Source organism: Gadus chalcogrammus, chromosome 9 (assembly GCF_026213295.1).
Source record: "Gadus chalcogrammus isolate NIFS_2021 chromosome 9, NIFS_Gcha_1.0, whole genome shotgun sequence".
Taxonomy (NCBI): Eukaryota; Metazoa; Chordata; class Actinopteri; order Gadiformes; family Gadidae; genus Gadus; species Gadus chalcogrammus.
In genome coordinates, this window is record NC_079420.1 from 19,193,871 (window position 1) to 19,208,275 (window position 14,405).

The window sequence follows — 14,405 nt, forward strand, 5'->3', positions numbered from 1 at the left end:
GCTGCAGGTCGGGATGTGGAACGTCTTATTTAAAAGAGTAGCCCCAGTGTGTGTGTGCGGGGGGGGGGGGGGGCGGTGAGAGGACGGAGCCCGGCCTGGTCACACCGCTGCTGGTGGTGGTTGGGTGTTGGGGTCGACGTGAGGCCCCCCCCCCCCCCCTGCCCTTTACCTCCAGAGCTGCCTTCGGTCTATGAACTCTCCACCCGGCAAACCTGATCATGTTTAGCTGGGGGATCCTTCTGTCGGGGGTGCTGTTCTAACCCCCACCACCCAATGGCGGATATTCCTCCACCCTCTCCCCCCTCACACCCACCCACCCACCCTCAGGAGGCTATTTTTTTTTTTAAGATTATCATTTTTTTCGCCCGCCCTGGTCAGCTACTTGGTGTGGTCTCCATTTTACGTCTTTCGTTCCTTTTCTTTTCATGTTAAGTTACTCGGTTTGACTCCTTTTAAGTTGTCTACAGGGTGAACAGAGTGCTGTGATGTGAACGTCGTTTAAAGTGCTGCCATGTTGTGAGTGTCAGATCTGGATGGCAGTGTTTCCCCGGCAAAGTACATCCACACAGTATTTCGCATTAACAAAAATACACATGATTTTAACTGCTTGGCAATTCGTCTCTAGATGCATGTAAGTATTTTTATATGTGTGCGTGCGAGCGTTTGTGTGTGTGTGTGCGCGTGTGTGTCTTTATGTAATACACAAATTCATCTAATCGTTTTCCAGAAAACAGTTCCACATCCCTGACTTTAAAGATGGACACAAACTCACACACACAGTTGGGTAACCCTTTGTTGCAACGATTCATGTGACAGTACACCGGGAGCTGGCTCTCTCACGGACAGTGAACTCACTCAGGCTAGTAAACGATGAAAGACTAACAAAACAATAACACAGCTACGGTCCGAAAGAAGTAAAGTTCCTTCATAACCATCATGTCTTCTCCCTGCCGTGTGTGTGTGTGTGTGTGTGTGTGTGTGTGTGTGTGTGTGTGTGTGTGTGTGTGTGTGTGTGTGTGTGTGTGTGTGTGTGTGTGTGTGTGTGTGTGTGTGTATGCTTAACATGCTATTATAAAACGCTTCAGAACCTCATCACAAATACAATCTGTTTAAAAAAATATATTAATTTTGTCTTTGTAAGTTGTATATGAATTCACTTCACAGTGTCGAAAGATTGTTTTTAAATGGGTGTATTTTGGAATAGTGTACATTGAAAGTTTTAACACTTTAAATGTCTTTTTTTAACTGTAAGAGACATTTGATTTGTATAGCATATAGCTCTAATTGATTACTAAAGATGTGGAGTGTTTACCTTACTGTCTGTTCACAGCCCGGGGTGCTTCCCCAAGCAACAGAATCACCCATTGGAAGGATACAATTTTTTTGCGACTATTTATATTTCCTACATACTGTATTCAAGCCTGACACAATTCAGGCAATGCAATTTTACTATTGTTTGTACCTTTGCAGAAAAATTTAAATAAAGAAAATGAGTTAAAGAAGCTTGGCTTGTGTGTCTCTGGTGGGATGCATTGTTTGATCGGTTGGAGTGCTTAAGAGCGGTCCATGTGTGTATTGGGGCAAGTTGGGCTTCAAATCTTTGGATGGTGGCATATTAATTGATCAGATTTTATTTATACATGCACAATTTGTTTCCAATGTGAAGAATGTGTATCCAATGCATGATTGAGGTGGTGTCAGGAAAAAAATATTTTAAATGGCTCAGCATTTAAAATATAAGCACAGTCTTATCATTGCAATATGATCTTATTGTAGATAGATAGTAGTGACAATAAAAGACTGACATTTTTTTTTGTTTGGTTGTTTATATCAATTAAACTGTACAAAACAAGGATCCTGACACAAAGATAACAAATACATTAAATATACATCACTTTTTTTCCAAAATAGTTTATAAAAAAAACAAATTATATTACAGGTTTGGTGCCACCAGGTACAAATTAGGTTTTCGATCATTTTCTTCCACCATGCGCCCTGATCTTAGTGTTGGTATCAAAACGCAGTCTGACACGTATAACAAAATGGTATTTAATCCATTGAGGTTGACGTTTTTTATTTACGTTTTAAAATGGACCGGCTATCTATCTACAGACTACCAGCTTCTTAATTTTTTTTTATCCAACCTTTATCTTCTGATTTTTCAAACCTTCAAAATAAAGTCGTCAACTTCGCCATCAGAATCACAGTGGAAGCTGTTCAGTTCAAACTGAACTTAACATTGCTCATTTCATTCAGTTTGGCAAAGTCTCAAGAAAGTCTAAAGTCCCAAGTCCTGTTTCAGTCTTCCTTTGTCTGCGTCTGGTTTGAGTCTGTTGATCTGAGACCCCAGACTCTGTGTTGCCGTTAACGTTCCTTCCCTCCCAGCGCGACTGAGGATGTTTCGATCCCACCAACGGTCTCGGGGCTGGGCTCTGTCTACGCCGTGTGTTGGCGTGGTCTAGTCCAGTGGTTCCTGTTTGATCCGGATGGGCGTGCTGGTGATGGACTGGCTCCGGATGAGGTCGCGACACATGACGTACTCGCTGAACTGGGAGGAGTCCACGCCGCCGCCGCACGACCCCTTCATCGTGAAGCCCTTCTGGAACAACCTCTCCAGCACCTGAGACAAAGGTCAGAGGTCAGTTCTGGCATTGCGTAAGCGACTTGTAGCTTGGATCTTATTCTGTTTCTCTGGAATGGTTGAATGCCTTTATTGTGCGTTCATTGTTCATTAACGTAAGTGGCTTGGGACAAAAGCTTCAGCTAGATTAATGTAATGTAAAGAATTGGTTGTTTAATACGTTTAGGTTTGATTTTGACTAGTAGGGACAAGTCCTTTAGCAATATCATTAAATAATAATTTAAAAAAAATCACAACCATTATTTCCTTCAGTTCTGGGGGGGTTGTGCACGGCTCGCCCATGCACCACCACATGTCACACACAGCGGACACAAAGTAAGTAAAAAAAGTAAGTCTAACCTCAATCAATCAAGGACTCCTCTCTGAGAAGTTCTCAACCACAAATACCTTGATCCAGCTGTATTTCGTTTCAACTTTTATTTTAAGCTCCAAAAGAATGAGCGACCTCATCGCTGGATAATGGGCTTAGGTATAACCAGGGTTTTATTATGTCCTCGTCGTACCAGGATAGAGCACTAAACGCCAACACGTTGAAGGTGACACGTTATACCACCAGGTGTGAGTGTGATTAGCCGTTACAAGTCGTACCTATGATGTCAAGGGAGGCTTGTAACGGCTAATTACACTCACACCTGGTGGTACAATAGGTCCCCTTTGACGTCACCTTTCCAGCTAGCCTACCTCACACTCCCATCGGCCGTCCTGACAGAGAGGGGCGTGTCTCACCTGCACAGAGTTGAGCCGGCAGTAGCCGTTGAGGGGGAAGCGGATGACGTGCGTGGGGTCCTGGTTCCAGCCGGCGTTCACCGAGTTGCACATGACGTCGCCCGTCTCGGGGAAGATCTCCTCGATGAGCACCTTCTCCCCGCTGAGGGCGATCCTCTCGCCCAGGTCGGGGGACACACGGACCACCAGGCACTCCACCGGCGCCGTCCGCTGTGCCTCGCGCTCCACCTGCCAGCGCTCCAGCTCACGCACCATGGGCGTCAGCTGGTAGTAGCGGGCCTCCTCATAGAGCTGCAGGAAATCCTGCCGGCCACACACACACACACACACACACACACACACACACACACACACACACAGACTCTGGTCAGCTCAGTCTCTGACGAGGGAATGGTGCATGGAGAGGGCGACTGGGACCACTGCAAACAAGCTTGAGGACGTTTAAGTTCAAATCAATGTACTGAATGCTGTTGATATGATAAAGTTAGAGTTCAGGAGTTGCTGATTTAATAGCGAGTGGGATCTATAGTCTGGCTTAATGCTGCAGACAAGGGAACATATTGAGCAGAGAAGAGAAGAGCACAGAAGGAAGCTCTGTTGCTGAAGGCCCTTTACCACCTAACGCCCCCTGGCCTATCCGATAGTACCCATGTGACATTTGGAGCCACTGCACAGTTGCAAATTCCCAAAAGTCCAAAAGACGCTATGACATTAAAACATGCATGTGACAATTTACATTCTGTCCTTAAACCAACTTCACATTTTGATATTTATTTTTACTATTTTCCGGTGATCTCAAACCTCATCTCCTCTCATCTTCCACACTCAAAAGGTAATCCTACAAATCCTACAAACCCGATCCATCAAAGCTCTGCAGTGAAGCATTGCATGCCTGCACAGCACACTGCAGACCAATATATTCGTAATGACTGCGCGTGAAAGGAATAAAGAAAGACAGACAGATAGACCGAAAGAAAGGATAGAAAAGACAGAGATAAAGAAGGTTTTTTTCCACTCCTCTTTCTTCTTCTTTTTTTTCTTCCTCAATGCTGATCCTGACCTAGAGCACGCACACACTCAGCCACAAACGCAGGCACACACACACACACACACACACACACACACACACACACACACACACACACACACACACACACACACACACACACACACACACACACAGACACACACACACACACACACACACACACACACACACACACACACACACACACACACACACACACACACACACACACATCATGCAGAGGCGTTGTGGCCCCAGGGGCAGTGTGCTGTATCAAAGCCTGCGCTCCTTAGCTCCCTTCCCTTTGTTGGCTCGAAGCAAAGGATAGATGTGTTTTATAAAAAAGGGTCTCTGACTGCGGGCTGTTGTAGTCATCCTGAGCAAAGGCACAGAATTACAGTTTCCCTGCTGGCTAAGTACAGAGAAGGAGACGAGAGCGTTTCAATATGCACACAGACTGACACAAACGCACGCACAACACACTGGCTGCCATCATACACACAGGCACACACACACACACACACACACACACACACACACACACACACACACACACACACACACACACACACACACACACACACACACACACACACACACACACACAAACACACACACACACACATACACACACACACACACACATAAGCACATACACACACATACGCATACATACATACATACATACATACATACATACATACATATGATCGCCCAAAAAACCCAACCCCTAACAAGTTAGTTTTGTAAAATACATACCACAATATGCATACAAATGAACACACACAAACACACACACACACACACACACACACACACACACACACACACACACACACACACACACACACACACACACACACCTCCCTCTCAGCCAAGAGACCCTGTAGCGCCCGGGTCGAGAACCACAAAGCGATTCAAAAGTGTGACAGAACTAGAGTACTAAAACACTAAATACCTAAGCAACATAGAGCTGCACCACTGTTGTGGAGGCTGTGATAGATCACTAGGATCCAGCTCTCCGGAGGGGGTACAGGGTTACCGGCATACCTTGAAGTCCTCAGGGAGGAGCAGTCTGCAGGTGCGCAGGAAGCTGAGAATGTAGCGGAAGATCTCCCCGTCCCGGTCGATGAAGTAGTGCTGCTTCAGACTGTCCAGAACGATGGGCTCCGTGCCGTTGAACAGGCGGCTGATTCTGGAGGAACAGAGGCGAAGAAAACAAACCAAGGTTAATCAACACATAGGAAACAATGTGATAAACCATGTTTGCCATGATGTTTAGTAGTAAAGCGTAATTGTAATATTTTGTGGTATAGACATGATAGGAAAAGTGTTGCATGGTTGTAGTTGATATTGGATTAATTATTTAGATGTATATTAGTGAGTCTAAGGTAGGTAACGTATCTATTAAAATAGCAATATAGAAGAAGAAGAAGAAGAAGAAGAAGAAGAAGAAGAAGAAGAAGAAGAAGAAGAAGAAGAAGAAGAAGAAGAAGAAGAAGAAGAAGAAGAAGAAGAAGAAGAAGAAGAAGAAGAAGAAGAAGAAGAAGAAGAAGAAGAAGAAGAAGAAGAAGAAGAAGAAGAAGAAGAAGAAGAAGAAGAAGAAGAAGAAGAAGAAGAAGAAGAAGAAGAAGAAGAAGAAGAAGAAGAAGAAGAAGAAGAAGAAGAAGAAGAAGGGGAAAAAAGAGAAGAAGGAGAAGGAGAATGGGATGAAGAAGAAGCCAAACCTCATGTTGGGTATAAACTCGTTGAGTCTTTGTTTAGTTTAGTTGCCTAGCGTATTATTTGGAATGCCTTCTATAGTACTTCAAACATGCTGCAATAGCTTCCCTCTAGGCTATGAGTCAGGCTATTACAATGGGAACAGTTATTATGTTATTATGTTACTTACAATGCCGACAGCTGTTGAAGTTCGCTCCCTATTACTATATGTATTGGCTGGTTACGATCGGTTTTGGGGGTATCTGTTATAACGCGGCCGTTTTCTTCAAATTTCCTACACCAGGTCAACGTTTTAAATGTGAATCAGTTTAAGACAGGAGTTTTCAGTCCTTTATTCTCAGTACATTGACTCAGTATAAAGGAATGGATGTATCTATGCTTAATAAGTAACATCATCATTAACGCTATAAGAAGTCGACACCTCTACTTGTTGTTCATTATCCTTTCCATATATTGGCCCCCTGTGCTTCCTCTGAGTCTCTTTGCCTCAGTCAGTGAGTTGAAGCTGCCTCAGCTCTAGCTCCCTGATGCTCTGGCATCAGACTCAGCCTCCAGCTCACAGCTAACTCCTCCCCCCTGTGCTGTCCTCCCAAAGACAACTATATTAAACTCTGTTCTATAAAGTGTGTGCATGTGAATGTGTGTCTATTTGTGTGCGTGTGCGTGTGTGTGTGTTTGTGTGTGTGTGCATCAGTTTTAACATCCATCCATCCAACCATCGACCCCCCCGCCGTGTTCCCCTCAGGTCCTTCCCCGACCCCCCCCTGGGCGGCGGTCTCACCTGGACTCTGGGTACTTGGTGAGCGTGGCCAGGCTGCTGGTGTACATGTGACCCCCCACGTCGATGTGGACCGGGGCGTTGGTCTTGGTGAGCTGGGCCGGGGAGGGGATGCCCTGGGTGCTCATGGGAGACACCGGGGACCTGCTCAGAGACATCCGGGACATGCTGCGCCCGTCCTGGCAACGCACACGGGGAGACAAGCAGAAGAAACACACCGGGTGAGCATCCTGCACACAAACAGCCAATCAGCACTTCGCGTTGAGCGGGATCGCCCTGTCATCAAGGTGGGATCCGGCCCATTCAGGATCAGCTTTCAGCGCTTTAGCTTTGGTTGCTCATTGGACACATGAGATCAACCAAATGAAATCGCATCCTGATGCATCATGGATGAAAAGGAGAAGGCGTGCACTTATTATCACGTTGGTCCCTGATGTTCAAAGTGTTTGATAGGATATAGTCTTACCGCGCGGCATTGCCTTCTCAGCCGCTTGTTAGGTGCTGAGAGTTGGCGTGAAACATCCACTGCCCTTGTGATACTAGTTCTGGCAAATTAGTTCCTAACATTATGAGGTTTTGTTTTCTCATTTTATGTATTTTTTACGTATTGCAGGGATTACAAGGGTGGCACGTCTGTGTGTGTGAACAATATTCATAAGGCGACTGCGGTTGAGCGTGCCCACATTGAGACAGAGGGCGGCTATGGCCGGGGGGCTATGGAGCCGGGGCAGATTCTGCCTTAATTGACCCATCCCCCCCATTGAAAGTCTCTGGCAATTGTTAGGAAGTCCGTTGAACCATGAAAGGTGAACAGGAGGCGGACTCGTGGCTCTCCCCCCCTGGCCCAGCCTGGAGCTCTGGGTCTGAGTGCACACAGACAGCCCAGCAAACACAGGGCATTCTGGGTAATCTGAGTACAGACAGCATCTTAACAAAGGTCAGGTCATACATACATACATACATACATACATACATACATACATACATACATACATACATACATACATACATACATACATACATACATACATACATACATACATACATACTACATACATACATACATACATACATACATACATACATACATACATACATACATACATACATACATACATACATACATACTACATACATACATACATACATACATACATACATACATACATACATACATACATACATACATACATACATACATACATACATACTACATACATATATAATACATACATACATACATACATACATACATACATACATACATACATATATACTACATACATACATACTACATACATACATACATACTACATACATACATACATACATACATACATACATACATACATACATACATACATACATACATACATACATACATACATACATACATACATACATACATACTACATCCATCCATCCATCCATCCATACATCCATCCATACATACATACATACATACATACATACATACGTAACATATGTAAATAGGCCTACATAGCATACTGTACGTACATACATCCATACATACGTATAAACAAAGCCTACACAGACGGACAAATTGTACACAGACACACAAGTGCGTGCACAACAAAACACACTTGGCAATGACTAGATACGGCATTGCGATCTAAACGTTTAGTATTTCCGCTTCAACCAACCGTACATGTTTGAAACCAGTACGTTTTGTGTGTGTGTGTGTGTGTGTGTGTGTGTGTGTGTGTGTGTGTGTGTGTGTGTGTGTGTGTGTGTGTGTGTGTGTGTGTGTGTGTGTGTGTGTGTGTGTGTGTTTGTGCGTGTGTGTGTACGCGCGCGCGTGCGCACGGCAAAAAACAGGCATTGAATCACATTGAATCACATTGAATAAAGGCAATTAAAAGCTGGCTTCTAGATTTAGCAGATGTTGAAAAGCGATCCACAAGGACACAATAACGAAGGCTACAAACTTCTTAATCTAAAGCACGCTTGCATCGTGTGTGCCTTTTCTGTCTCTGTCTGGGACATTCCCGCATCGAGACACAGCGATGAAAGCAGGCGACGCGCGGACTTACCTGAGAAGACACCGACACGGACGACATGGATGGGTCTGGTGTAGAGCCGGCTGGGATTCTTTGGAGTAACTAGAATCGCAGCTGATTTTTTGCAAAAGGAAAAACAGTCCTTCCTTCGTCCTTCTCTTGCTTCCGTCTAACAGACCCGTCGAGCCTCGATCTCCGCGCAAAGAAGCCAGTCGTCGGACGCCAACCAGGGGGGAGGCTGGAAGAATGTGTGCCCGGGGCGATGCGAGAGCGCCTCGGGGCTGAGGATTAGGTTACAATTACTTGGTCTCTCTCTCGCCCAAACTCGCTGGAGGAGCAATGCGTGATCCTCTGTCCTAATAATAAAGATTAAAAAAAAAAAAAAAAGGGCTGATACTCCCGTTTGCACGATAGGTGACTTCAATTGTCTTAGACACTATTTATACCGATTTCATTGCGGTTCTGCAAAACTAGCTTCTGCATTGTCAGATGTTCCACCATCATCACCACACACACACACACACAAACACCAAAACAATGTAAGCTCTGGTCAAAGGTAGGTCTGTACTCTGTAGCCTAATGTGTGCAGTATGGAACTGGAGTTCGTCAGCGCGCGCTGCTATTAACGGCTATACGTCTGACTTATGTCAAGCCTCCTGCACCAAAATCCCCTCTACTAAAGACTCATAATTTACCAACATCCAACTTCCCCCAGGGGCTAGAGCCAAATGACGTCTGTCGTCATGCATGATGCCACGGCAAAAAAGCGCCTTTTCATGGGCCCGGGGCAGAATGCGCCATTTCGATGATTGCGCACTGGGAGATGGAGATGGGCGCCGCGAGGGCGTGCTGCTGCAGACAGTTATATTAGGTTTTATTATTCTCATCCTGGCTTGGTTGTCTCGTGTATTTCAGATTGTAAAGACGATGCATTCATTGACGATGGGTCACACAATGTTAAGTGATGATTTTAGAACCTATTGCGTTCAGACATGCGCGTAATAGTCCGCCTGCAGACCGCCAGTTTCCTTCGGACAGGTCAAGCTCGCCCAACTGGTCAGATCGTAGAAGGCCTGGGTTTTTCTTTGGTTCTTTCAGTTTTCTAATCTGATTGATGTGGCCCACATAGGCGGTTTCGAAGTTATACGTTGGTTCAATAGCCTGGCTGGACATACAGTATATATATCCATGTCCTAATTGCTGCTCTATAGACAGTTTACTCTGGTACCCCCCACACACACACACACACACACACACACACACACACACACACACACACACACACACACACACACACACACACACACACACACACACACACACACACACACACACACACACACACACACACACACACACACACACACACCTCAACACCCACAGATTATAACTTTGAAAAGTTGGTCAATCCTTATCCCGTGAGCTAAATCAAGCAGGGAACTAGAGCGACACATACACACCGTCTGTTGTGCAGCAAGACAACAGCATTAGGCCTTTCTGTTCCGGCCCGGGGCCGAGGCTGTGTGCAGCCTACTGCTGCCCAGCCCTTCCCGATTGCTCACCATTTGTTCAAATAAAACTACAGCTGCTACAGATGTACTTAAACATAGCTGAACATGTAGGCCAACTATGTTAATCTATAGCTACAGCTTACACATAGTTCAACTTGTCTCATGTTACATAGTTTTACACTAAGCCTGCAAAATATCTCGTAAAGCCATGCTGATAGTGGCAGAATGTAAAGTGTTGGGTAAAGCAAGACCAAAATAATGGGGTGCTGTGCTTATGAACAGAATAACCGGGTTGTGTGTTTATCAAAAGCATAGCCTCCTTTTTTTTGTGAAGCGTTGTTTCACAGCCCAAGGCCCCCATCGCCGTTTTAAAGTGATAGCCCAGTAGGCTATCCCTAGGGCCCCTGCACTACCGGGGCCGATCACATGTATATACGCCATGTTTATACGGACGTAAAGGGTCCGTCGAAACACACGACACATTATGTGTATTTATGTCAATAAAGAAAGGCGCTGGGGTTTGTTGTGGCTGAGGTGGGCCGCCTGATCCCCCCCCCGTCTCTGACACTAGTCGTCTCTGCCTTCGGGGGGCTCAAGGGACAAAGGCGGGGGGACGGGCGGGAAGGGCTAGCCTCGCGGGCAATGGAGGCGAGACAATGACGCCTGTCATATGGAGAGGTGACGCACAGCATGCTGGGAGCATTCGCAGCAGGCCTTCAATGTCTGCTCTTGAATGTATCAGAGGGTCACACTTCCATTTAAATAATCATCAATTGTAAACAATAATCATGTTTACAATTTATTCCTTATCCTTATGAAAACTGGTATGGGGTCCTATATTTAGGCCTATTTGGATTTAAGTCTACATTAATGCATAGTAGGCCAAATTGACAATAGTAGGCTATATCCAATGAGCCTGTGTTTAAACCTATTCATCAGTAAGTGCTAATGGACACAAAAAGGGTGAAATTATCAGGGAAAAGCTATCAATGTGGAGGCTACTTTTATTTACACAAGTCCGTCAACATGACATTTAAATGCATTAGGCAAAATGGCAGTGTTAAGGCTGAAAACTCATCTTCAAAGTGGCTAAGACAAAGACAAGTAATACTGAAAACGTTGGTGCGTCTGATAAAGTTTTCTGTTGTTGAAACGTATAAAGTTAGATAAAGGCAGATTACTCTTGTATTGTATTAGACTCAAAGGGCCCTATATGCAGTTCGGGAAAAGTGGTGGCATTGTTTAAATTTAAGACCAAGGTCGATAGCCTTGTGTTGCAATAAGCTGTTTCACACTCTCTGGTGGTCTGCAATCTAGATATAAACACACATGGACGAAACCCCTGACCTAGTGGTATTTGGAATGATTACAATTAGAGAATATCAACAAAAGAAATGGTATAACTTACTTACTGCCAGATTGAATAAACCAATAACAACAAAGTCTCTAAATATGGCCGAAGAAGGCCTATCGATGAATTTCAGGTACAGGATTGTCTTTTCGCTTACAAGTAAACCAATGAAATAAAATACTCACAAAAAGTTATATAATTAAAAAGGACACACAGGAAAATCTTTCAAGTTCAACCAGTACTTAAATCTCTGATATCTGATTAGGCAACAATAGTAATGGTACGGATGCAGACATAAGAATGCAGAATGACCTAGTGATGCAGTCTCTAGTATATGTTCCCATATTGCTCCCTGCTATTCGAGGGTGCGACTTTGGATTCAGTGGTGTGGGTCGTTATTCTGCAGAGCCACTCAGTGAAGACAGCAGCCAGATACTGATTCTTCATTTATTCACCAACTCAGTGCTGCTGGCTGGCTCTATCGAGGAAGTAGACCATAATTAACTAAGGTACATTTAGTTAAAGAGTAAAATTATTTGCTACAATGAATACAAAGTCGCTTCCCCAAAACTGTCCTTGAGGTTGAACAGTTTCCTCAACAGCACTTCAGTCAGACTGCTACATACAATCATACAAAGTCCTGTTCGGCCCTTAATGCAGGTCCTTAAAGGGCTTGGGGTAGTTGAACATCAGATAATCCATGTAGTAAAAGTCGTAGATCTTCTGTCGCTCTATTGAGTTCAACTTTGCAAAGTAGCTCTGGGTGATCCTAGAGGAAGTCCTCTCGGCCAGGGGGTTCCTGTCCTTAAAGTGGGGGAAGCTGAGGTTCCCCGGCGCGCCCATGCTCCGCAGCAGGAAGTTGGCCTCCTCCTCCATGTTCTCAAACTTCCCGATGAAGTTGTAGCGCAGCAGGCAGGGGTTGCAGAGCTGGCTGACGGGCTCCCAGTGGATGTCCATGCCCACGGGCCGGTGCACGTCCAGCAGGTACTGGACGAACTCCCGGAAGGTCACGCCGGCGCCGGTACGCAGGGCGCTGCGCGAGGCGTTGGCCCGGTACTTGGAGATGATTGGCCGCCCGAACACGGGGTGGTAGTAGGAGTTTGGGCTCTCGAACTTGTCGCGGAAGGCCGACACCAGCCGCTCGAAGGGCTCCCGCACAAACAGGAACTTGGTGTAGTCGTGGAGCCTCTTGGCGATGGCGGCGCGGTCGTAGCCGTCCAGCCGGCGGAGGCTGTTGGCGTTGTGCGCCGCCTCGTGGGGGATGTCCCCGGGGGACACGGCGCTGCCCCCCAGGACCATGAGCACCCGCTTCCAGTTGGAGCAGCCGGCCTTGGGCACCTCGCAGTACAGCAGCCTCGACCGTTCCTCCACGTAGACCCGGGACACCTGCCGCCGCGAGAGCAGCCGATTGGCCACGCTGGGCTGGTATTTGTCGCACGTCTTCCTCAGTTGGTGTCGCCGGATGGCCTGCGCCAGGGCCAGCTTCTGGTGGGGGCCCCCGGCCCCCCCACCCGCTTCCGAGAGGTCCTCCAGGAGACGTAGCTTGGGCCTGGAGGCCTGGTCCTCGTGTGATGCCGCGGAGGCGTTGGAGGGCTCCTGAGTGAGGGGGAGGGGAGGGCGGAGGGTGGGGTAGGAAGCTCTGTTCTCCAGACGTAGGGGTGGGTCGTAGCTCCGGTCCACATCGCCCTCTGCTGGATGGCCTGTGTCAAAGTCCTGAAATCCAAAATAGAATGGACAAATGTCAAATTACAATGGGTCCGATTAGATAAGTAAGGAATTCTTTCATTTGTATTTGATTATAAACTTGTTTTTATTTATTTATTGGTTGGGAGAAAGTATATTTTACATGTTGTAAGATTTTGTGTAAGACAAACTATTGTACATGCTTTTCTTTGTCAAAACTGAAATAATTAAAATATATGCATGATCAGCGAGACGGCTACCAGATTGGTTAAATAAAGTGCAGTACACCAAACAAACCACAAGATGACATCACGCCGCTTCTAATGAATTATCTAGCCTCGTTTACATACCCGCCCGAGTTTGCTTATGCAAAAGACAGTTTTACAGATCGTATTACAAAAGTTTACATAAATTTGAATAATCTATCAACAATGACCATGGACTATTGTCCCTGGTACATAATAGAACCAGACCCATATCTCGTGTTTGTTCAAACAGTGCTGTTTTAACAAAGATTAGCTGCAATGGGAGTGCTCACCTTTTCAACAGGCCAACTAGGTGCAACCACCGAGTTAGTTCCTGTGGATGACAAATCAGAAAAACAACAGTCATAATAGCTATTTCCCATAATATGGTATACTTTATACATAGAAATGTATAAAGTGTTCAGTTATACAATTGATATACCCCTTCCCAAGCATTTTGTTAATTAAGCCCCTATAGATGTTCTGAAGGGAATAACACAAGCCATACAAGTGAAGTCTGGCTTTAAAAAATAAGTAGTCTGGTGAGGTGGTGGCCAAGAGAAACCACTTGGAGGACAGAGGAGTGCAGTGGCCAGATATGTCTTCCGATTATCTTCTGATAAATAGGCCAGGGTCGTCTTGGCATGTGTGGGAGCATGTGCGAGTGTGTGGGTGAATGACAGATAGAGACGATGCAGAC

General features: G+C 45.6%; 3 protein-coding genes across 4 annotated transcripts in view; all 3 read right to left on the minus strand.

Moving 5' to 3' along the window:
- The window catches only part of LOC130388986 (BTB/POZ domain-containing protein kctd15), a 111,090-nt gene extending 102,007 nt beyond the window's left edge, over window positions 1–9,083 (minus strand). Inside the window, exons 1-5 of one of the 2 annotated variants that reach the window (XM_056598635.1) lie at window positions 8,949–9,083; window positions 6,898–7,073; window positions 5,445–5,589; window positions 3,368–3,670; window positions 2,158–2,620 (exon numbers count right to left, since the gene is read on the minus strand). In XM_056598635.1, coding sequence (XP_056454610.1) covers window positions 2,459–2,620; window positions 3,368–3,670; window positions 5,445–5,589; window positions 6,898–7,073; window positions 8,949–8,975 — 813 coding nt within the window. In that variant the 5' untranslated portion in view covers window positions 8,976–9,083 and the 3' untranslated portion in view covers window positions 2,158–2,458. Of the gene's footprint in view, window positions 1–2,157; window positions 2,621–3,367; window positions 3,671–5,444; window positions 5,590–6,897; window positions 7,074–8,948 lie in introns of those variants that run through there. The other variant, XM_056598633.1, reaches the window with a different exon arrangement.
- LOC130388978 (carbohydrate sulfotransferase 8-like) overlaps window positions 1–14,405 on the minus strand; it is a 128,750-nt gene that overhangs the window by 92,622 nt on the left and 21,723 nt on the right. The window lies entirely within an intron of this gene.
- On the minus strand, window positions 11,381–13,496 carry LOC130388605 (carbohydrate sulfotransferase 8-like; the record flags this gene model as incomplete). Its single annotated transcript, XM_056598001.1, has 1 exon — window positions 11,381–13,496. A coding segment is annotated over one exon (1,068 nt), but the record flags the coding sequence as incomplete, so codon positions are not given.